This window comes from Poeciliopsis prolifica, unplaced genomic scaffold (genome assembly GCF_027474105.1).
Source record: "Poeciliopsis prolifica strain line A6 unplaced genomic scaffold, Auburn_PproV2 SCAFFOLD006, whole genome shotgun sequence".
NCBI lineage: Eukaryota > Metazoa > Chordata > Actinopteri > Cyprinodontiformes > Poeciliidae > Poeciliopsis > Poeciliopsis prolifica.
In genome coordinates, this window is record NW_026562381.1 from 12,105,504 (window position 1) to 12,130,393 (window position 24,890).

Here is a 24,890-nt window from a genome sequence, read left to right on the forward strand (position 1 = left end):
AAAGTGACTTTATAAACTTTGTGGTCATATTCTCTGCTATAACCGAGTTGATTTTTGATGTTTATTGTATCATAAAAGAAGAAACAATATTCATATTAATAAATACTAAACTGTAGCCCAGTTCTTCTAGTTTTTCTACCCAGAAAAGTGTTTTATAAATTGACCCAATTGTCTGATCTCTTTTATGGAGCATGTTCACATTTCCTCACTAAAATTTAAGTTAGTTTTTCTTCAGAGACAGCCAGTTGCTTTATGACATGCCCTCTGCCATTTGTGCATCCTGCCCTACTTCGTAATCATTTTTATCCGGCCATTAAAAATAATTAACAAGTCATGCTCTTTTGTCGTCTGCGATTTTAGGTTGTGGGTCCAGCAATGAAAGGTCCCTCCATCAGCACGGTCACATAATAGTGTCAGGATGCGTTTTAAAGTGCAGTAATTCAGGGGTTTACACTACCCCATAAAGTACCGACATGCCCTGATAATGAGAAGCATGAATGGAAACTTGGAGTTCCCTGTGGCCTCTGTGTGAGCCTGTTTAAGTGAGTGGGGAGATGTAGCTGGAAGGAAGAAAGGAAGCGAGGAACTAAGAAAGAACAAGAGACACAGAAAGAAAAAAAAATTTCAACTCACAGAGCTGCTTTATAGAATCCACCTTCGTTGACGTAAAAGGAAAAAGATGACTAAATAACTTTTTTTCCTGAGGTTGTCACTTGCTGAAAAGAATAAAGATAACCTGAGAATGGTATTCAGGTTAAGAGAGGCAGGATTGAGACTAAAGCTTTGCAGCTTCCCTGCTCTTTGAGTGATATCATGTGGACCGAACAGTAAAGGTCACAGCCCGCTCAAACACATAACCCGACATATTTCACCCCGGCATGACACTATTTATGGTGTCCTGACCTGCTAAGAAGCTTTAAAATCAGTACGTTTATTATATGCCTAAATTAAACATGGGATAATTTAGAAAAATCCAATGACTGGTGTAACTCAAACCCTTAATATGTTATTACACTTCAGTTCATACAGCAAGTTTCTTTTAGAATTTGTGTCTGGAGGCTAAAATAAGTAAAAAATGGTTAATATACATATATAACAGTTTATGATAAAAAAAATATTCTGGAGGGATTATAGCATTAAATGTAAGGGCAGTTGCAGCAGGAGGAGATTATCATTTGAAATCCTTCTTCATATTCTTCAGTGGAAAAAAGGCTTTTTACTTAATTCAGCTCAGACTTTTGGGACCTGCATCAAAACGGTGCTGTAAGAATGCAAACTTTAATGACTAAGGCTTCTACACAGAAGTGAGCATAAGTTCAAGAACGGATTTATGGCTTAAAAACAGCCAGAGCCGAGACAGTGCATGAATGAGTCTGCATTCAGTTAAGGATGGACATTTTGCTGTAGCACGCAAGGTGCAATGGTGTACTCGATAGCGACAATTAGTCATAAAACTACTGCAATTAATCCCCCACTGAGGGACAGTAAAGGTTATTCCTATTCTACTCCACTGTTTAGACCTTTACAACACTCAAAACAACTTAAGTCTGAACTAAAAACGGCTTCACTTGTATTTAAGTTGTCGAAATTGTTAGGGGAGTCATTAAATGTGGCACTGATGAATTTGATCCTTTTTCTCATTGAATCCATAAACTCAAATTACAGGGTGGATTTTACATAATTCTTTAGTGTGAGAATATGTGACGGCAATAAAAGCTCAATTTATTCCCGGTCTCTTTACACATCTTCACCAGGGGGTTCAATAAATGTTCTTTCTACGTGCCAAATAAATCTAATGTTTATCCGCAGACGCCATCGAAGCTTCATTTGCTTTAACACTTGTTTACATGTTTTCCTTTATTTTTTTTTCTACCAGGTGATCACTGTCAGGCCTCTCTTTCTCAAAACACATCTTCATCTCACCGCAGCAACATCTTGTTGTCACGGCATAAATCATGATGCATGGTGGAGGTGGTGGCAGGCAGCGTGAGTCACAGAAGCAGTCTGCTTGACTTCACGCTCACTGGGGATCTGGTAACGCAGCAGGTAGCCCGAGTACAGATTGAAACTAACTCTGCCTTTCTGCACTCATGACACCCCGAGAGCTCTATTCAAGAGCAGCGACTGTTCCTTTATTGCAGAATAAATTGCGGGAGTTCTTTTTTTTATTGTACACAGATGGGAAAGGTTCAGGTCTTGCGCTACTCCCCGTCATTTTTCTCACAGAGATTTCAGATTTTTACTGGAATAGCTTGTGATCCTGCAGCTTTATGAGTAAAAATCCCCCCTGTTTAAGTGACACTTGTTTAGTCAAGCAGGAGAAATGAAGTCAGAGCCCAGGCTGTGATTTGTTAGTTTCAGACGCTTGCTCATGGTTAGTGAGTTAAATCCTGGAATCAGCCTGCGACCTTTGTGGAAGGTTACCACCACAAGGCCTGTTTTTCATCTCCCTGTTGTTTTTTGTTAGCGCTAACAAGATTGACTTATAGCAGATTTGCACAACTGTGCATTTTTCAACCTCTGACTAACTAGCACTTATTCATGTGCCCAGCAGAATAGTGCTACTGGCACAAACGTGGACGTCTGATTTATATTAGCAGCTCCGGAGTCACATCTGTGTTTATCAGGCAACAGCTTTGAAGGTGACTCAGCCAATCAAATCTGTCTTTTTTCCTAATATCTTCTATTGCGGAGGTAGTGCATAAATGAGTTTTTCTGCATAGAAGGCAGTTGCTGCATGGGGATGGTGCCAACGAGTGTGTGAATTACACACATGCATAAAGCTGTCCTTGTGCGCTGCTGCCAAGAGCTGCAGGGAAACTGGAAATGACCGTAAATTAAGCAGAACTTGGCTGAAGCGAATGTGCAGAAACTGAAATTAAAAAGAACATTTGGAATTATTAATAAGGCCAATAAAAGGGCTGCTCTTGCTGTGAGAAAGGTCGACAAAGGTGGTGTGTAGCGTCTACAGTGCCGGGCGATATTACACGAACGACTGGGACATTTCCACAATTTGCCACTGACAAACCACACAAATTACACCGACAAACTTTAGTCTGTTTAATTGGGATCGATTTATGATGGGAAAAAGTAATGGACAAAAGAAAGAAACAAGATTTTTGATGTTTTTACATTTGGATTTTTTTGAAAAAATGGCTGTGCAGTAGTATTTAATCTTTCTTAGTCAAGAAGCATCTTTACTTTTATAAGTTTTTTTGTTTTTTCAGCTTTGCACATATAAAGACTGATATTTTAATGCAATTCACTTTATAAAATAGCTCAAGTTAGACCAGATGAGTTTTCTCCTAATGTAATTAGGATTGGCGTTTAACTAAACATTTCCAAAAAAAATAATGTGTTGTTAATATGTTTAGGGTGTTTAGAGTGTTTTTCCTGTTGGCAAGTGTCCCTCCATAACAATATTATTTTTAACAGGTTTTCTTACAGAATTGTCCTTTATTTTGCTATAATCCTCTCTTCTTCAAATCTGACTAGCTTCCATGTCACTGCTGTGGAACTATAACCTTTTTAACCTTAGCTTTCTTCTTTACCCTGTTCTATTCTGATCAAATTTGTGCAGCACATGAGTAATACCTCTCAACAGATTGTCTGCAGCTCCTCTAGAGTTTCCTTTGGCCACTTGGCAGCTTCATTCATTCATCCTCTCCTTTCCTGATCTGTTAGTTTAGGTGAGTGGTTATCTTTTGGTGGTTTTGATGGGTTAAGCAGATGTCAATAAAACTTTATTCCTAACCTGTGTTTTGTGTTCCTTGGTCTTCATGAACTGTTAATTAATCTCCTTTAATCAACACCTCAAACCTTCACAGAACTACTGTATTTAAAATGTGATGTAGAGAAGTGAACATGTGGACTATTTTACTCTTTGAGCTGGACAGGATTTCATTTGGGCTATTAGTGGATATAACACATCATATTATTTCGACTGGTATTTGTAAAAATATTTGAAAACCATTTCCCTTCACAATCATGTGCTACATTGTTTTGGACTATAACATAAAATTCTATGAAATCTTTTGACAGGATGTGATAAACAGATTTGCTAGGTACTGAACTTCTTCTGTACATATACTAAACTAAATAGGAACAGGAGGAAAGGTCAGATTTTGGAAACGTCTGTGATAGTCATAAATGGCTGTCCTAGCTGATGCCTGCCATTACAGATGAATTATTTATTCCCTTGTCAAATCAATAATGACCGGGTCTTTAGTTGTCTACTCTGCCCATGCCCTACTTATTGGTTTTGGGGGGAGAGGACACATCATTTGACAAACGGTTGTTAAGTGGAAAAGAAAATATTTCAGAAGTCTGCAATGAGAATAGTAAGGGTGAGGGAAATCTCTTTTCTTTTATAACCATCTTTAGGGATTATTTAGGAAAAACTTGAAGCATAACCTGAACACCCATTGCAACTGGAATGACATAAAGCAGTTTCAGAAAAATGGAAGCAGCGCACAGTCGTATAGAGAGAAGTGCAGCGATGGTGGAGAAGGCTGAATGGTGGCGGGGCGGGTTGGTGAAGCGAGGGGTTTCTGGCAGGATGGGGGGGCTGGGGGGGCAGGGGGGTGTTGCCATGGCTTTAAGGGCATGGGCATGTTTGGATGGCACAGTCCACCCCCTGCCCCTCTGCCTCTGTTCATGTGTCAGTCACTGTCTTCCAGTCTGTAATTTTCCATCTACTGTAACCGTCTGGGCACATTGCCACCCAGGGAACTTTTAAAATAAATAAAGAATTCATTAAATAATTAGTATCTCCACAACAATCTCTTTTGTTCTGTCAATCTCAGAAGCGCTCACAAGTCACCCTGAGAGATGGAGAAAGAAAGAGAGGTAGGGGGCGGAGGTGGGGAGAAATTAGTAGAAAAAAAAATCAATCTGGAAAAAAAAAAAATTAAAGCATTGAATTTTTTGAAATGCTTTTTACTTATCTGCCACTTATTACATCTAATTGGACCTCATTTCCTGAAAAACGCTTGTGTATTACATGGATATGTGTTTGTGTAATCGTGCGTTTATGCGTGTCAACGCGTGTGTTTGTGACATTTGCTAATGGCTGGGTGCATAGATGATAACCACTTGGCTTGAAGACAGACAGATATGAAAGGTTGTCACTCTGAGCTGAGGCAGCTGTAATGGCCTTGTGAATGTCTGCATGTGTGAAAGACTGTATTAGTCAATATTTATATATATATATATATATATATATATATATATATATATATATATATATATATATATATATATATATATATATATATATATATATATATATATATATATACATATATATATCCTTATATATATATATATATGCGTATATGTGTGTGTGTGTGAACATAAAAGAGGTGATGAAAGAGGACCCATGCTCAGGTTTCTGGGTGGGGCGGTGGCCATTAGTCCTGATCTTGGTGTGGCAGGGCGAGACATCCCTGTCTGACATTCTCCCTGACACACCCCTCTGCCCACTGTACTTGCCAATTAGTAGCCTTGAACAAAATTTTTAAAAAGTCTGTAGTCTGCTCTGACATTCTCTGTCTAGTAAAATGAGGAAATTTGTGACAGCAAAACTTTTACTGTCACAAATTGCTGCCTATTTTCCACATAGCTCCTCCTCGGAGGTACAGACTCCAGCAAAGCGTCCGCCTCACAGAGCATCCTACCCAGCTCCTCCAGACTAGCGGCAGCAGCAGTTAGAAAACACATGCTGGAGCTGTGAGTGCTGAGCTCGTTATACAGTCTACTTCTCAGTGCAACACTCCCAAGAACAGTTGTAAATGGCATGATGAGAAGCGTTCTTTTTCTTAAGGTGCTTCTTAACCAGACAGCGTTCAAAGGCATTGAATTATTACATTGGATTTCTTTTAAATCATGGTTAATATGTGCTGCCTTTTTATAGCAAATGAAGGCATCATAGTTATTTGATTTTGCTCTAAATTGTTACTATGTGCCTGAAAAATACATTATACCACCCCTTTAAAACAGAAAAGCAAAACATTTTGCTACTGTTGGAAAAATAATATAAAATATTAATCGGTATAGTAATGCTGTCTGTAATACACAGTCATTGTTTATTTTATACATCGACCCGAGCAAAAATATGGAACAAAGACCTGCCATATAGAGTATTATTTTTAAAGAGGAGCACTGGGAGTTTATATCCCATAAGAAACTGGTTTTAGCTGATTCTTTGGACCGTCTGGTTGGGTTTCTAGCCTGCATTCAACTTCTTTCTGATGAAAGTAAAGTGGGACTGTTCAGCTATAAAGAGCATTGTCACATTTGGAGAAAAAAGAGGGATTCTTATCAGCATGAAGTCACCATAGATCGCATCATGAAGAAATAACATTATGTGGAAATATTGAAGCAACATCCATAGACATCAGCCACAAATAGGTTCCCACAGTGAAAATAACCAGATGCTGGCAACCAAAGTGGCTACAAAGTGTCTTAAGGACAACAAAGTCAATGTTTTGGTGCGGCCATTATACAAAACTCTGATCTCATGGTGCTGCGGTGGTGCAGGGGTTAAGCACAACCCACACATGGAGGACTTGGTCCTCGACACGGCTGTCGCAGGTTCGATTCCCTACCTGGTGACCGATTCAGGATGTCTTCTCCCTTCTTTCATTCCTGTCAATTCAGTTTCAAATAAAGGCCACTAGAGCCAATAAAACCTTGGAAAAAACCCTGATCTCAATCCTAAAGAAACATTTTGGACAGAAAGAAAGACATGTTCAAACAATGCAGCTTAAAACCTGACCCAGTTACACCAGTTCTGTCTGTCTGTCTGTTTTACACAATTTGGAAAAAGTCCAGAAAATAATATAATGTATTTATGCACTTTTTGATTGGTTATCTGTATTTATATTTTAGTTAAATTGAGGCTTACGTGTATTACCTGATACTTCCTTATGTGACTTTTAAAAAAAATCTAAATAAATCACCTAAGATGTCAGGATGAGAATCTTGGACCTCCACAAATGTGATTCATCCTTAAATTTCCCAAAGCTGAAAGATGCCACAACCATATCTTCAAATAATTATAAGCGAGCATAAAAAGCATGGAAATGTCCAGGTGGTGGAGAGTTTTCTGTGTCCCAGAGATGGATGAGTTTTGGTGTTAACTGTATGTATCACCCCAGAACAACAGCAAAAGACTTGTGCAAATTCTAGCTAAAGTTGGTAGGAGAATGATTTTCCAGTACTTAATGAAACATGTACTGATTGTTAAGATGGGAGAAGTCTTTACTCCAAAGCCAATATAAAAAGCCTGATTACAAATGCAAATCAGAGAAACACTTGATATTTTGGAGAAATGCTCTGCGGTCTGATGAAGCTCTAAAGGAAGTGTTTGGTCATGATGACCATTTGGGGAGAAAACAATGAATCGTCTGTCCTCTATTAGCAAGGCAAGGAGGTGGCAGCATTATGATCTGTGAGTGCAAAAAGCTGGCATCATGAGGAAACAAAAATGATGTGGAAAATATTGAAGCAACATCTCAAGAAGTGAAAGGAAGGTGATAGGAAACATTTAGTCAGAGTAAAAGTCAGACTGTGCTAAAAAAGTAAAAAGTCTTTTTGTACAATGATTATAAATGATTGGTTCCAGCTGTTAAACTAGCCACACAATTACAATTATGTCTTAAAACTAAAATATGTGCCAAATAACTATATTTCTCAGGTGTCAAAATATGCAGAAAATTGTTGTAAAAAAGTTCAAACCACAAAATCCAGACACTTTGCTAAGTTCCTGAACAAAAATATACTCAGCAGTCACATCACAAAACTTTTTTTTTCTATGAAACAAAACTGGAGTTATGGAATGTCATCTTTCATCACTCTTTCATCACTTGTCGCTTCTGTCACTCCTGTTCCTTTCATTTTGTCTAAGGAACTACATTGAGTCGACATTTCTTTTTTTTCTGAAATTAATGGGGAATTAATGATTCTGTTATGCCCCCTGCTGTGTGTGGAAGGGGGCGAGGTGAGGGGATGGGATTCTTTTTTTAATCGCCCAACCTCTAAAAACTGATTGGAGCAGAAAAAAATACGCCCAGCCCCCCTTCTCTCTACTGCGAGGTCTCACAATGGAGGCGCAGATTTTTTTTTGTTTTTGATAGAGTTCTATGCTGTCAGGAGGCCAGCTGGAATTAGAAGTGGATTAATAATTTTAAACAAGGCTAAACCGCTTGGACTGTCTGTCTGTCTGCTTTTGCAATGCTTAGCCAATAGTCCGTCTGCTCTCCGGACACATCAAAACAATCTAAAACACTATATCCTTCGAATGAAGAGGGATGGGTGCAGTTTATGTGCTTTGGATAACATGAAAACATGCCTCTTTCTATCGATTTCAGGAGGATCTGAGTCTAAGAACAAGCCTGGATTATCCTGAACTATCTGGCCTCTGCAGAAAAACAGCCTTAAAAAGGCATTACTTTGTCTTAACATGTAGTTAAAACTAGATGCCATGTTAGATTTTTTTTATTGCAGATATTCATATCTTGTAAGAGCTTTTTCTCAACTTTATTCCAACTTTTTTTCTATAAATAAGTGGTAAGCAATCAACCACTTAATTCTCAGCACCTATCAACACAGTTCAGTTCTGCTAATGAGAGAAATGTGTCTTTTCTTGCATGTTGCATGACAGCAGCTGACCACCAAAACGGCCCCAGTCATAGTAAAGATCAGGTTTTACATCGATTGGAGAGTTGAAGGGTCACTGGCAGGGATTTGGAAAAAGCAAACATATTACAGAACAAATTTGGTTACAGCAGAGCCTGGCAGATCAGAGGGGACTATACGGATGTGTCTCCTTGGACAGAGCCATGTCTTCCATAATCCTCACATTATGTTTGTGCAAGAGAATAGAGAAGTGTGATTTGTCTCACAAGAACAAACTGAGACAAAATATGTTTATGTGTAGGCAAGAGCATGTGCTAGTGCCAATTTTGATGCCTGGTATACGTTTTTCTTCCCACATTTTTATTATAATAGATTCATATTTATGGATGCATCAGATTTAGGAAAAATTGATTTTTACACAACTATTTAAAAAACTCTTTGCAAACAGAATCATTTCTCAAAATATCTCGCATTATGTGTATTAGAAAAACCCTTATAAATTTACCTGAATGTGGTGATGTAACACAGTGGCTGAAATTCCTCCCCAAAAAACAAAGAAAGGGGTGTGGCAGATGCAACTGAAGTCAGCTGTCCTTACGTCTGACTTGCTTGAGGTTAAAGGTTAAGCTTGTGTTTGTAACATCCATATCAGAAAGCTGCATGTAGGATATATACCCAAACTCCAAATGATATCACTACGGACACACTGTTTTCTGTTATTCCACTTATGCTTGTGTATGTAACAGTTTATAGCATAACTCTAAAATAAAGAGATTTTTGTGGGGCGCTAGACCCTTAAAATGTTTGAGTTGCTTTTTATATGCTCCCATTCTGACTGCTGCATATGTAAGGGGATATGATGTAAAATCTAATGTTCTGCTGAGTCCATTTCTTTTGCTAGATGTCAAAATCTCATTTAAGATTTATATTAATTTCAAGGAATCCACTGAGCATCTAAGTCGACTGTTCAATGTTTTCTGTGTATGCAAAAGTGGTCAAATGATTATTAGTCAAATTAATCAGAAAGATGGTCAATCCATCTGTTTTATTTTAACTTTCGGACATTTATAGATCAAATACAAAGTGTAACTTTAAGCAGTGCTGCTATTTGAAGAATTATATCAATTCTGTTGCAGAGTTTGAAGTTTAATGAAAACAGACTGAACAGAGTGAAAAAGATTCAGAATAATTCATTTAAAATAAAAAAGTCTTTACTCCACAGTGGGCATGTGGAGAAGTAATTTATGTGTTGGGTTTATATATATATATATATATATATGTATCATTTCCAGATAACGAGTCCACGTAGAATTCACTGCAGCATTTCTAATGATCTCTAATTTTCTAAACTGGTTTTAAAAATCTGGGGTTTTTTCCACCAAAAAGTCTGTGTGTGTGAATAGTAGGTTCAAACTGTCTGCTTCACCAAATGTGTGAAAAGGGCTTAAAACTTCTCAGTTATGCAGATTTAAATAGAAGCACATAAAATACAGCATTTGTAAAACATTTGTTACAAAATAATAATAATAATAATAATAATAAAACATTTTAGGGCTAACAGAACCTTAAGCCTCAGGCCGTTGCCCCAGTATGATCAGCCCAGTGGAAAGAACTGGGTACATGAGAGAGGAACTGGGCCTCCTGGAGGAAGTCAGGTTTGGAGAACGGGGTCAAAAAGGGCCCAGAATGAGAGCCAGGAAAGACTAAACTGTACTGCTCAAATTAAATTTTTGTTTTTTTAACATTTCATATCCAATCAGAATAACTGCACCCACAAAAAGCCTAAGTGCAGATGAAGTCGGGAATAAAGCAGGAAAAACTGACTATAACATAAATCTATATTTTTTCTCTTTAATCCAGTCATTATAAAAATGTTCTGTGAATGTAGCAGGGACATTAGCCCCCTTCTGAGCTATTATCCCAGCAGTCTGGTGTTGCAATTTCACACTTCACTGATTCCGACAAGCAGCAGAGAGTCTGCATGCCCCAGATTTCACCTTGTTTAGGTAATACAGAAAAAATCATTCCCAAGACTGGGCAAATTAAACTGGCTCCTGGATGGGCACACTGTTGCCAATTTCAAAAGAAAAAAAAAGAGAAAAACAGAGATACGGAAACATGAGCGTTTATTCCGCAGATAAGATTAACTGTATTAAATCTATAGAGTTTAACTTCTAAGCAGCCAGCAGATTTGGACCAATTTTACTACTTTGATACAGTTATTCATATCTAACCTTTTGCTTTAAACATCGGGTTTTTAATCTGCCCTCCACGCCTCCGTCTGGTCGTGCGAGTTTAGGTCAACTCCCAATGTCACGTCTGATATTATCACCTTTTTGGAGCCTTTGCCGGCTTCCTCTCTAATGCATGCACGTCGGCGTATTAAATGCAACCGGCAGACAGGAGAGTTTATACATTATTTATGTTCATCAGGAGTGAAAACAAACTGGCTCCGTAGTAATGCTGCACAGTGTGAACCCGTGTGCTGATCTGCAGAGCGCAACGCGCAGCCTTTTGTTTTATGCAAAGGGGAATTTAATCTCCGTCGCGTTTTCTTCATGTTTCCAGAAAAGTGCGACAACGTCGCGTTTACACCAAAGCAAAGCGCCGAAAAGGCAACGGAAATTATGAATTTGGTGACGTTTTGAAAGGAAGTTATTTCATCTTTGCCGAGATGATGGTTTTCATTTCAGTTTTATGAACAATCAAGACTTAATTCATTAAAAAGAAGCTTTTCCTCCAAGTTTCAAAGGCAGAAACTTATGAACTCACCGCGTTTAAGTTGTTTTTTCCCCCTCCTCCTCTTGCATGACAGTCTGCAATTATTGAGTGTGTAAATAAATTTTAAAACAATTAAAAACTTACAATTTTATTATAAACAGAAGAAAAAAGATACATTGAAATGAGGTTTAATTATGGGACATTTTTAACTTTAAACTTCAAAGTAAACAAAACATAATTTTAATATAGAGCTTCATAAAGCTAACAATATATAAAATAAAAGAACACAATAATAATAATAATAGTAATAATAATAATAAAAATAATAATAATAAGAAGAATAATGTTTAGAGAAGTTAGTAGATTTTAAATCTGCTCTGCAGATTTTAAATGGATGATTATGCAGACATGCATCATCCAACTTCTAAGTCTCAGTGTCTTATTTAGTAAAACAACAACAACAACAACACACACTTAAAAGGGTGTTACTATTTTAATATTTGTTATTTTTATGCCTTTCAATTTGAATAATTTGCAAGAACTGTGTTTACCCTGAACCACTGAGGTCACTGTCCTCCCCAGCCTGGACAGAAATATGTCACCGGCCTTCATGGCGGAGGATGGAGTTGTCGTCTCTGTGATGATATATGAAAAGCATGCGGCCATCTTGCTTTCGAACAAACATGTTGATTTGTAGCCTCAGAAGGCCCTCCTGGCTGGGGGAGAAAAACAGTGTCAGCCACACCATCATGTAACTACACTCTGTCATTTTGACTTTTTTTTTGTGGCGTTATTTAATTCAAAGTTGAAATTTAAACCACTGCTGTTTGTGGTGTTTTACATAACAGGCTAAGACAAAATTGCGGCAGTCTGTAGAACTTTGTGGGGACTAAAAAAGGGGTCTCCGAACCAGCTGAAAGACTTTTGGGAATGCTTGTGTGAAACAAAGTCTCTTCTCCTTTGTGACTTGCCTTCAGAGCAGAATTGAAACAGGAAAAAGCAATTATTGTAGAGATTGTCCCACAGGCATTGAAAAGCTATCAGCATGAGGGTTGGGATTGGCTTGGGGGACACCTATGGCCCCATGCATTATCCTGGCATGAGGTCGCTTTGGCAATCGGCTGCCAATTTCCACCAGCACCTGGCTTCCCCATCCCCCTCTTTCACCGGGCCCTCCTACCTGGTTTCCTTTTCTCCTCCTGCACCGCCTCCTTCCTCTCTAAACCCCACGCCTGTTATTGTCCCAGGAAGGACACTTTTAAATAAGATAGAGGGGGGAAAAAAAAAATCGGAGAAAGTTTAAACTGTTAAACCTCACTTTACCCTTCCCCATTACGACGGATCGTGGAGTTGATACGACTGTAGGGTAGAAAATATGCGTTTGACTCAGCTTTGTTTGTGTAGCTGAACCCAGAACCATAATAATACCTTCAACTCCCCAAAAAACCCACTGAATAACAGTGCGGCTAATGCTGTGAAAATATAGGCCAGTTGTGTTCTGTTTGGCCAAAAGGCATGGTGGGAGAGTGGAATCTAGATTACTGGAAAAGTGGGAAGAAAATAACTGGTGCTATGTCTAACACTTTTTATTATGGCTGTTGAAAACCTGCATAGCACAGCTGTTGAATATCACTCTGGTGTTTTGCACAAGAGCTGCTGCCACCCACTCAAACACCTGGTCTCTTCCTGTCAGGGCCACTCACCCAAACACATTCAATTACAGCAAGGTAACCTCTGATCAGGGGGCCAGGGATGCACAACAGGGGCCACAGCATTGCATATGAAAATCCAGATTGTACCGCTGCTCCTTCTGTTTCTCATTTTGTTAAAGGTTTTATCTCTTTGCTCGTGCTCATCCGTTCGGCCGCGCTTTTGTTAACGGAGTTTGAATATTTGTTTGGCAATTTCAGGACTGTTAAAATTGCCTTACTTGCTACATTTTGTAGGCAATGCACTTTTTCATTAATGCTGAACATCAGAATGGATCAAGGTATGTTGAAATATCTCTAGAAAGACATCATTTTTGTGCACTTAACTGGAGTGCTTGAAGGATCAATTTTACTTTGACTACCAGTTTGACTTTTTTCAAGCAACAAATATCTTGTCTGGTTGTGTTTTCAGCTGTGCCATTTTTATAAATAAAAAAAAGCATTTTAAAGGGCAATAATTTACAAAGAAACTAGTTTTAGAGAATATCAATGGTGATCTGTAACTTATACATAACATATTGTTTACCCATAGGGCTCTGGCAGATTTTCTGTTTGGAGAAAGAACATTAAAATGTGAAACTTTTAAAATTCCTGATTCAGAAAAAACGCAAAAACACTAAAAATACAAAAAATATCACAGCGCATTTCACTAATCACTCCATACCAAATATAATAATGAACAAAATAAAATAATAATAAGACAGATATAATCCCTCTTTTATTTAGGGAAAATCAGAAAACCAAAACTCTAGAAGTTGCTGTCTTTAATTGTATCCGTCCATATGAACATGTCGCGAGGAGAGTGACACACACGTGCAGCATCTTTGTCAGGATCAACCAGATTGTTATTGATGATGCTATCCCTGCCTCGTGCATATAACGGATTAAAGAGCGCAGAGACATTATGCAACTGTAGAGCTGGCCTTTTTTCCTTTGTCTTGATTGGCATTTCTGGGACACAAGATGGAACTGTGAAAACAATATGGACAACTTTAGATCTATCTATCTATCTATCTATCTATCTACTATCTATCTATATCTATCTATCTATCTATCTATCTATCTATCTATCTATCTATCTATCTATCTATCTATCTATATCTATCTATCTATCTATCTATCTATCTATCTATCTATCTATCTATCTATATCTATCTATCTATCTATCTATCTATCTATCTATCTATCTATCTATCTCTATCTATCTATCTATCTATCTATCTATCTATCTATCTATCTATCTATCTATCTATCTATCTTGCGCACGCGCAAACACATCGCCACTGGAAGCGACAAAAACTCTCTTTAAATAATGGGAAATCTCTCCAATTCTAATTCATTGTCTTTAGAAAAGGAGACATTAAGGAGTATTGTCTCTTTTATTTTGAAAGAGTAATGAATATGTGAGCGTCGCGGTCCGCCTCCCACCCTCTCCCCTCAGGGACAGACCTCCGTCCTGCGAGGCTGGCCCCGGGGCTCGCAGGTGAAAAGTTTGCTGGAAGTGCCGAATCAACCCTATTCACACAGGCTAAAAAAAAAAAATATGGCTTTGAAATGTTGACTTTGCAGACGATATAATGGCCAAATGCTTAGTGAAGTGGCTGCAGCGCCCTTTTAATTAGACTAACGATTTAATTGCAGGTGGTGAAAGTTAAGAGTTCAGTTTAAAACCTCAGCATTAGTCTGTCTTACTGCGAAGCGCAGGGAATGCATGCATGGGACTGGGAGGAAGAGCCTCTGTCGTAACGGGTCACAAATGCTCATTTACGCTTCCGCCACCCGTTAAAAAGCGCTGAGATTATATCTGTCAGAAGACACAACGCGAGGCACAATTGGTGAACATCTGCTTTGCTGAATGAGCGTTTGCCAGGGCGCGCACTCCGGGGACCTATTAATGTTGATTCCTGCGTGCGCACACTCTGATAAGGAATTCATCAAGTTTCTGACACCACGCCAGATGTTGAGGGGAATTACCGCTGTCTCTAGTCGGACATCGTACTAATAGATTGCCTTCAAGAGCGTTTTATTGGAGAACAGGACGCTTGGTGTGTTTTGTGGGAGGATAACAATGAAGCAATTAAATATACATTTGACTGGGACTCTTTAGTTATTTGAAGCCTCATGAAAAAAATGGCGTTGCTTTCTTGTTCTCGTTATCCATTGTTCAGACGCTTTACCTGAACTCAATTAGCAACTTTCACCTATTTTACGCATCGGCAGCAGGATCGTGATTAGGCGTGTTATTCAAATTCTGTCTTATGTAAAGCAATCGAAGAACAATGGAAGTCGAACACAAAGCAATTGTGTTGTGCATCACAACGCCTTAAGATTTAAAGGCGGATTAAGAGACTTTTTGAATGCATATTCAGCACCCTGCTGGAGGTGAAATAAGCATCCATAATTAACAAATACATTACCTTCCATGCAAAATCTTTTAAATTAAATGACATCAAATTCAGTTTATCCATTGAACTAAATTGCTAAACAGGTTCAGTTCGGACGTGCAAGTTGTATAGGTTAAATTCTGTCTATATTCTGTCAATCACCTCCCATAGTCACCTTCAGATCCAATGATATACAGTGAAAATTAAAATCCAATTATAAAACACTGCAATCGACCGTTGCACGCTGGGGTAAACTTCGATGTTTACCCCAGAGTAATTAAATTGTTTTTTTTAGATAGTTTTTCTTACTGTGGTGTAGCAAATTTATTTTGTCTAACCCCTTTAAAGCCAAAATGTGCAGTTTCTGATGAGCTGGAATAAATTCAGTCACAGTTTCATATAGTTCCTCTCTGTGAGGCGCTAAACATCTCCACATGGCTGCATTTGTTTATTTAATGGAATAACATAACACTACAACAGACTGAAGTTCAATATAATTATGCAGAAACACTCAAGCACACAAATGTCCCTTGATTTAGAATATACAGAGTCAAACATGTACTTTTCAGAGCAAATGTTGCACTAAAGTAATGCTGTGGGAATATATATTTAAAAAATATGTTTTCTACTTGGAAAAGGGAGTTTAAGCTCATCTTAGTAAGAACATTATATTATCCCACCAGTCACAATTGTCACCGATCATAAAACACACTTTTTATATATTTTCCCACAATTTTTTCAAATTATTTCCCCTTGATTAGTTTAAAGGAGTATAAATGACATCTGATTTTAATGCTTTTATGTCTGGGGGGAAAAAAAGTGGGATTAAATGGGTTAAGGGTTGTTGGCGCAGTGATGCAAAGTAACCTGAACATCTTCCAGGGATTTGACAGCGGTGCGGTGAAGTTCAGACACGTACGCGATGTCCCCAGCAACAAAATAACAATAAAAAAAGAAAAACACACACAAAAAAAACAGTAGAAAACAAAAATAATAACGGGAGAAAAAAAAGTCTCGGCTTCAGATCAAAGGCCTAGAAGCAAACCCAAACTCTGTCCCACTCACTGCAAAGCACATAAGTCCTACATTAAGTGCCGGATAAAACCTCAGATGTAAATAAACAGACTTGCATCTGATGCTCTGGGTTTTTTATGCACTAAATTACCTTACTTTAGAACCTGGAGATTCAGAGATGAGGTCTGCATAAGATGCATTGCGTCCCTCTAATCAGTAATTTATCAACACCAAACAAATGATCAGCTAAGTTTATTATTAAGATCGCCGCCTCCGTTGCGTGACAAAAGGTTGGAGACTTGCTTGTGTGACTTTATCCTCTTAGAGCGCGCTCTCCCCGCTTAGCCAGCAAATACTCTGCGGCTGAGGAGACACGGGGAAGGTAAAGGGATAGGGCTGTCCAATCAATCCCATATTAAACTTGAGCGGAAGGCGCGTGCTGGAGTGCACCTCAGTTCTATTTTTTTCTCTCAGTGCAGAGCACAAAGTCCTCCCTCCCTCCTTCCCTCCTCCCTCTTCCCTGCAGCGTCTCTGCCACAAACAGAAGAGAGGGAGTGAGACAGATTACATACAACTGCGCGCTGCCAGTCCGCGCACAGCAGCCAAGCAGTCCAAAGCAACTGAATGAGGGCTTACTCGAGCTGCTGTAGTTGGATATTGTCTATGTCTAACAATGCTTCCTGATCCATTGAGAATCTTGAAAAAGGAACCTTTTATGTATTTCTTCATTCTGGAATGAACCGTCTGCTCTCCTCTCGGTGTAACAACGTGCAACACTTACACGGCTTGACCTAAATCCATATTTATCTGCTGTAAAATACCGAGGAATTATATAAAAATAGGACTATGCATAAAGTTTTTAGTCATCATGTCATCACACTTCTGGCGCATCCCTCTGTTCTGACCCCCTTCTACCGGTTAAGCATCTCTTCCAAAGTGCATGCGTAAAAAAGTGCGGCTTCCATGTGCCCCCTTCTCTGGGAGAGAAACCGGGGTCTCTGTTATTTCACGTCACGTTGTCTGAGAGGAGGAACTTGAAATGTGCGACGAGACGAGCCGAGAAGGGAGGGAGGCGGGCAAGGCAAAAAAAAAAAAAAAAAAAAAAAAACAGAAAAGAGGAGGGGGTGCAGGGAAAAGAGAAGAGGAGGAAGGGGCGAAAAGAAATGAAATCAAACGGAGAGCGAGGGAGTAGAGCGCTTGCGCAAAAAAGAATCAAAAACAGAATTTGAGTCACAGCATATAAATCTGTTCACGGTTAAAGGATTTTAATGCTCTACTGAAAAGTACATTAATGTAAAGCAGCAACAAAGCTCAGCAGATGTAGTAAGGCAGCGCACTGACTAAATAATTATTTTATACTGATGTAAATTTCAGCGTTTTGCATCAACTTTTCTTTTTAAGTCACTCAAATTCCAAGTTGTAATCCTCATTGCTTCGTCCACTGATGCTTGTTTGCCGTGTCGTGGTGCCTCATTAATCGGTTGTGGCAGAGACACTTTTGGCAACGTTCCCCACTCCACTGCCACGGTCACGCAGGGTCCTCAACTTCCCTTCTTCAGGTCTGCAAGTCAACATTATTTCACAGAAGTATTATCAGGGGCGCCACCAAGGGGGGGCTGGTGGGTGCCATGTGTATGTTGGAGCTTGAAAACCTAACAGTTTGTTAGATGTTTAAATAAACATAATTTGTTTTTTGTTTTTTTAATTCCAGCACCACATCATACTGCTTTCGCTGTTGGTTTTGTTGTCCTGTCCTAAGGTTATAACCGACCCCCATTTAGCCACCCCTTAAAATGCCTCCAAGCTTCCTGACTAGTGTTATTTGTCTTAAAAGGAAAAAACAATGGAGAAAAGAGCAATTATGTTATTTGTTTTTATATTGTATGATTTGTTGTTCTTGCAGCCCAGACAGTTACGGGCAGAGGCAATGACCATTCCTACAAATTAACAGTTCTATGTGCACATTTCTGTTCATTCTTTTGAAAAGAGAAATATGCCTTATTTAACTGCAATTTATTTATTAATTTATTTCTGAAATCATGGATGCTAAATTAGGCAGCGGGGCTAGAGATAACATGTAATAATCTATGGATCCTTATAGACCACAGACTATTAGGATAACTTTTTATAATATATTTTCAGTGGACTTAAAATTAATGTTTCACCAAATAAATCTAGATAAATAAAACATTACATGATGGTGTGGCATTCCTTCATTATTATTTTCTCCTATCTGGCCACTCATTCAAAACTGTTAGGATGAACCTCTATTATTATTTTTTTTTACTACTTTTTAAAGATCCTTAAGAGAAAACACAAAAGCAGGTTTTGTTGTGTTGATTTAGTTCTGCGATTCTCCACGTGGGCAATGGCCACCCTGATGAATTTTCTAAGCACTTCCTGGTCAGACTGCTTTACATGCATCCGTTTTTTGTGTGTATGCATTTCAGAAAGGAATGATATTTGATGAATTGTAACGTGTTAATTTTAATATGTTTCACTTTTCGTCTGAAAACGCTGTTTTCAATGTCTGTCGGTCTCTCCTGACTCCAGTCAAATGGTATTTGGACCGCAAATAGGCAAAATAAAGGGAGAGCTACAGCATTTTAAAATCATACGTGCCGAAATAATTTACTGTAAAATTCTGCTCCGGCGTTTTTGTTTTGGTGTGCCACCCCTAGATGGTCCCCCATCTGGCCATCCCTCAGAAAACTTCCAGACGGCGCCTGTGATTATTATTATCCTCTATAAAGATCAGTTGGAAAGTAAGAAAAATATATTCATAATAATAATAATAATAATAAACACTAAAGAAACTTTCTCGTGATAAATGTTTTGTACAGTTTACCGCTAATCTCCAAAGCTGCCGTCCTCTAACTTGCTTTCCAAATATTCCCACACATAATGCGCGCGCACGCTCTCTCTCTCTCTCTCTCTCTCTCTCTCTCTCTCTCTCTCTCTCTCTCTCTCTCTTTCGCTCTCTCTCTCTCTGTCTCTTACCCTGGTACACTCACGCACAAACACACACACACACATACGCACACACACACAATCAAGATACTAAGATGGCGCCTAATCAGTGTCAAGTTCAAGTGACTCCCACAAGTCTAATGCAAAAAGCATTTCACACCGTGTCTGCTGTACAGAATGCAGCGTGCAGAAACAACGTGGTGCTAATAATAATAATAATAATAATAATAATAATAATAATAATAATAATAATAATAATCAAGGTGGCAGTCCGAGAGTCGCTTTTTTCATAATGTTTGTTTTTAATTTCAATCAAAATTTCCGTTCACATTTGTTCATAAATAGTTGGCAGAACAAACCAACCAACATACAGTAGCCTAAAAAGTACAAGGAAACGTCTGACTCTAGGTAGGCTCTAAGCGCGTATAGGCCTGTTTGTTGTAACATAGTTTGCCTCGATGTGGCACAGTGACACAGTTCATCAGTGATACAGTTTTGCTCTTCAGGAATAACTCGGAGTGTGACCCATTTTTTTCCCTCCCACAAAGTGTTACAACATCACATTCTAGCTGTGTTTTTATACATCAGATATTTTCCTCCGACCTCTGGACATGGGGGCAGGAAGGTGGCGGGAATAAGAAAATGTACTTCTTTTTTTAAATTAAGGTATAGAAAATAGCATATAAAACATATACTCCTTAAATTATTTAAATAAAGTCATTTCATATATCACTGTCAAGAGGTACCGTTTCACTTTTTTACATTTTATTTTTTTAAAAGTAGTGCTGGTGGTCTGAAAATTGTTCTCGTAAGAGTACAATATACTTTGTGTATGCATAATATTTAATTCTTGAGAATAGGTTACAATGCAATGCTGTAACTCTTTTTGTCGCCACTGAACGTGTTCTCCCTCCAATTTCCCTTCCACTATTTTTTTTTGTTAAACACAACAAAAAGAAAAAAGGTCATCTTGACAAGTTATTCACACAAAAAACAAGCAAAAATGTGTAATCAAAACTGCTCTATATGCAACACCACAACAAATAACACGATTTAGTTTCACAGAAGAGTTACATTTAAAACAATGCAAGCTGACAGACAAAAAAAAAACATAACTTATTTTATTTTTGAAGATACTGTATCGTGACAGTTCAATTGTTGCCGATGCAGACATTTAAACAGAGGCTACTTCGCACAAAGACATTTGCTGGAACTATAAAGTTTGCCATACAGGCGTATTTTTTCGGGTGCTTGACCCCCTCAAATTGAAATGAATACTGAAAAATACTCGATTTGGATAATCATGAACTGCGCACAACTCGTCTAAGATCTGTATATATAGGAGTGGAATAGGCTGATGGGTTCATTCTTTTTTAAAATCTTATTTTCTCCTCTAAGATTTGACATCTATTGCTGATCCTATAAAAAAAAAAAATCCACAAAAAAGTTTAAACTGAACCAAATATATAAAAAGAACCGCTTGGAAGCGTTTCAGCTCAACTGAACTCAGTTCTAGACAGTCAATGTTTTTTTTTTTTTCATACATGTCAATGGTCTCATAAGGAAATAAAAGTGACTGAAATATCTGCAATATATATAGACAAATCCATAATATTCATATAGATGTTTTTTTTTTCTATTCGGTCCAAATAAGACACATGTAGGCCTATTTCTGTTAAGAAGAGGAAAACAGAAGGATACAATCGCGATGTTGGAGCTTAAAGAAGAGTTTATCATTTGTTCAATGTTAAGCTGGTTATGACCAAAAACTGTACAGATCTTGTTAGAAAAAACATTTCCATAAATATCATTTAAGTTTCAGAACTTATACCCATAATTAAATTACAAATCGATAAATATGGCATCATGGATATGTATTTACAACGGTATAAACAAAAGGCAACGTTATATTCAACGGTAACAATCGTAAACCTAATACCACATGTCTCCACCTGAAAACGGACGTTGACAACAGATGCGACCCCATCAAACAAGGAAAAAAATACATTCACGAGTATAATATTTATTTAGGATTTTCAGTTTTTTTTTTGTTTGTTTTTTCTGTTTTTTAAATCTGCGTTCAAGTTCATGACAAAGACTTTGGCACGTTTCTTAAGACTGTTTTTGAAGTTTCAACAATCAATCGAAGGAGGCGACGTTACCGTCATATAAAACAGCGTGAAATAATCTTTCATTTTTTTCATTACTTTTTTTTTCTTACTTAAATAAAAATTTGAGAAAATACATAAAATGAAAAAAAAAACAAGCTTTCTGAAATCTGTAAACTAAAAGATTAAAAATAAAAAGAAAAAAAATTGTAATCAGAAAGTTTATTTAGTCGTGGATGATTTGTTTTAAAACTGCGGAATAAAGTCATTTTTTCCGTGATCCTGAGAACGGACGTGGCCTGCTTGGTGCTGGCTTTTGCTCTCATCTCCATGTTGTTGTTGTTCCAGTCCCATTTGTTTGTATGCGTGTGTGTGTGTGTGTGTGTGTGTGTGAGAGAGAGAGAGAGAGGGGGGGGGGGGGGGGGTGTGCGCGCAAGAGTGTGTATGGGAGAGAAAATGGTTTTATTTTAAGTCACTCCTCGTTCATCTTCATGGTCCAAACTGCAGGGAGAGGCTCCACTCCTCACGACTTCAAACATACCACTCGTTAAAGTTGGGCGGCAGTCCTTCACTGTGACCAGGCGTGTTTTGCACGGCTGACGGCGGTGTTTTTGTCGGGTCCTCGGTGCTCGCTGAGACCAGCACCGGTGGAGTGGCCGATTCATATCCGGAGCTCGCTGCCGGGGAAGATTCCGAACCTTGAGACTCATGTACCTAAATAAAATAAAAACAAATAAATGAACACAAGGATAGATAGTGTAATTGCATACACATGCCCCCTAACCCCGACCCCCCCTTTCCACACACACGCACAGATACGTACAAGTAAATGCGACTGGAACAACTAATAATATCCACGTTCAAAGGTGGACTGTTTTTGAAATATTGAGGTAAACATATTCATTTAAACCTGAAATATAAATTCGAATAATGAGAAGATATTTTCTCTGTTAAGCACAACTTAGTTCTAAGTATTTACTCGTTGGCATCATATTTGTTTACACTCTTTTTTCCCCCAGCAATCAGATCTTAAGCAATGCCTCAAGTTGTGTCTGTGGCAGAGGAATGGGGGGTTGAAGTGGTGGTGGTGGAGCGTGTGTGTGTGTGTGTGTGTGTGCGTGCGTGTGTGTGTGTTAATGTGTTTAAGGAGTAATGAAGACGTTAATTACCTTCATGTGTTTCCTGAGAGAGCTGGGGTGTGTGTAGGACTTGTCGCACACTTTGCAGATGTATGGCTTGTCTGACGTGTGCACATGCATGTGCTTTTTCCTGTCGCTGCTGTTGGCGAAGCGTCTGTCGCAGCCGTCAAATTCACACTTAAACGGCTTCTCACCTGCGGGATTAAACAAACCCACAGCACACCGTGAATCACGACTGCAACACACAAACAAACAAACACACAAAAAAATTTCAACCCCCCGATTGTAACACCCACTTGAAGAAAAAAAAACAAACAACCCCAGACTGAGTAACGGTCTGCAGACTATTATATAACAGGGTAACCTACATTTATTCGGCGAGACATGGATACGAGCTCCACTACTACACTCTGCTGCTCTGTCAGGCTTTATTTATTCAAGAGGCCTGGTCCCCCCTTCATTCAACTCAACTGTAGTCAACAATGAATCAACAGGGCAGCGTGCAACGGCCGAGCAACAATTATTAACACAGTTAGAAATTGATTAGTTGTCTGCTGCCTTGGTAGTCTGACAAGCGAGCACAGAATCTTAATGAATCACACCAAACTTCCCGTCTCGAAACCATGCATGCGCATCGAGCAGCGTTTAGCAGCACAGCAAAGTTGCTGAAGGAGTTGTTTATGTAATTTTTGAGCTTGCAGTCGGTTTATGTAATTATTATTATTTTTAAAATGCAGCAACTGTTTGGAAGCTGCTGAGGGCATGAGGCGTGGAGCAAAGTTTGCAAATGGTTTTTGGTAAACAACAAAAGCATGCTGCTATATAACGGCTGAACACACACATTTACTACCCGGGAATGACCCCTTGATTCTGGTATGCGAAATAAAACTCTCTGGTTCTTACCTGTGTGCGTTCTTTTGTGGATTTTCAGATTTTCCGACCGGGCAAATATTTTCCCACATCCAGGGAACGGGCACGGGAACGGCTTCTCGCCCGTGTGCACGCGGATGTGGTTGACGAGTTTGTACTTGGCCTTAAAGGACTTGCCCTCCCTCGGGCAGTCCTCCCAGAAGCAGACGTGGTTGCTCTGCTCGGGGCCGCCGACGTGCTCCATGGACACATGCGTGACCATCTCGTGCATGGTACTGAACGTCCTGTCGCACGTCTTTTTGGGTCTATTCATCTGGTTCTCGTCTATCCATTTGCAGGACAGCTCTTGCTTGATCGGCTGCCGCATGTATCTGAAGAAGGCCCCCGGACCGTGGTGCGTCGGCACGTTCATGCCCATGTTCATGTTGATCGGGTGGTTGTAGTTGTGCAGCTGAGCACCGTACGGGTCCGTCCGGGGGCTCGCCACCGGCCGGTACGGGTCTGGTCTTCCGAAAATGTCCCCGCGTAAGCCGAGGTGCATCTGGCTGTTTACAACGTGTCCGCTCGGAGAAGTGTGGCTCACTCCCTGGTCGTGAAGTCCAGGGAACAACAAATGTCCAGGGTTGTCGGGGATCCCGGGCGGCCCGTGCAGACTCCCCGTCGAGGCTGCAAAGATCCCATGCTGGGCACTCGGAGCTGGGGACTCTCCGACGCCCCGGTTCCGGAAGAGAAAGTCCCGCGTCGAGTTGAACGCTCCCCCGCCATATGAGCCCACCTGCCCGCCGTGCGAGTGTCCCAAAGCGGCCGCGTATCCCGTCGCCTGCGGAGTGAAAGCTGATGTCTGGCTGGATGCGATGTCGTGCGCCACGGGGCTGATTTTGAAAGCCGCGGAGTGGGAGGAATCAGAGAAGGGATTCAGTCCCAGACCCGGGTCCCTGTTCCCGATGTCGTGATGCCGTGGCGTCCCGAAGCCCCCCACTCCTAACGATGCGAACTGCGGACCGCTATCTAGAAGCATAGTCATGAAGCTCGAAGCAAACTCAGGAGTCGGGTGGGAAACAGAAAATCAAATTAAAATCCAGTTTGAGCGGAGCGCGGTGGGCTACAGACCACTGCGCTGAGATTTACCACGTTGAGCAAAAAGGATCCTAGAAATTAAAAAAATAAAAAAGCCAAAAAATGAGGGGAAAAATCCTATGTAAAGGAGCTGGGAGGGAAAAAAAACTCCCGTTGACTGCGATCCGTGAGAAAGAGGATCAAACTTCCCCCCTTACCAGGCTGATGATGTCCTTGGACTGATAAAGTCAATCACTCACTCCCAGAACATAAATGAAC

At 39.4% G+C, this 24,890-nt stretch overlaps 1 protein-coding gene and 1 long non-coding RNA gene across 2 annotated transcripts in view; one reads left to right on the top strand and one right to left on the bottom strand.

Annotated features, from left to right (window-relative positions):
* Positions 1-24,890, top strand: part of LOC129360410 (uncharacterized) — a 110,026-nt gene that overhangs the window by 35,975 nt on the left and 49,161 nt on the right. The window lies entirely within an intron of this gene.
* On the bottom strand, positions 21,712-24,855 carry LOC129360408 (zinc finger protein ZIC 3-like). The gene is made up of 3 exons (XM_055030605.1): positions 23,589-24,855; positions 22,716-22,879; positions 21,712-22,260 (listed from the first exon to the last, which is right to left on the bottom strand). The coding sequence occupies exons 1-3, from the start codon at positions 24,577-24,579 to the stop codon at positions 22,078-22,080; spliced, it is 1,338 nt and encodes a 445-aa protein (XP_054886580.1). The 5' UTR covers positions 24,580-24,855; the 3' UTR covers positions 21,712-22,077.

Excerpts from the sequence above, each read along its gene's own strand:
- LOC129360408 (XM_055030605.1), bottom strand. The coding sequence starts at position 24,579 with ATGACTATGCTTCTAGATAGCGGTCCGCAGTTCGCATCGTTAGGAGTG. Across the intron at positions 22,880-23,588 it reads CCACAAAAGAACGCACACAG|GTGAGAAGCCGTTTAAGTGT; the intron begins GTAAGAACCAGA and ends TTAATCCCGCAG. Across the intron at positions 22,261-22,715 it reads CTCTCAGGAAACACATGAAG|GTACATGAGTCTCAAGGTTC; the intron begins GTAATTAACGTC and ends TATTTTATTTAG.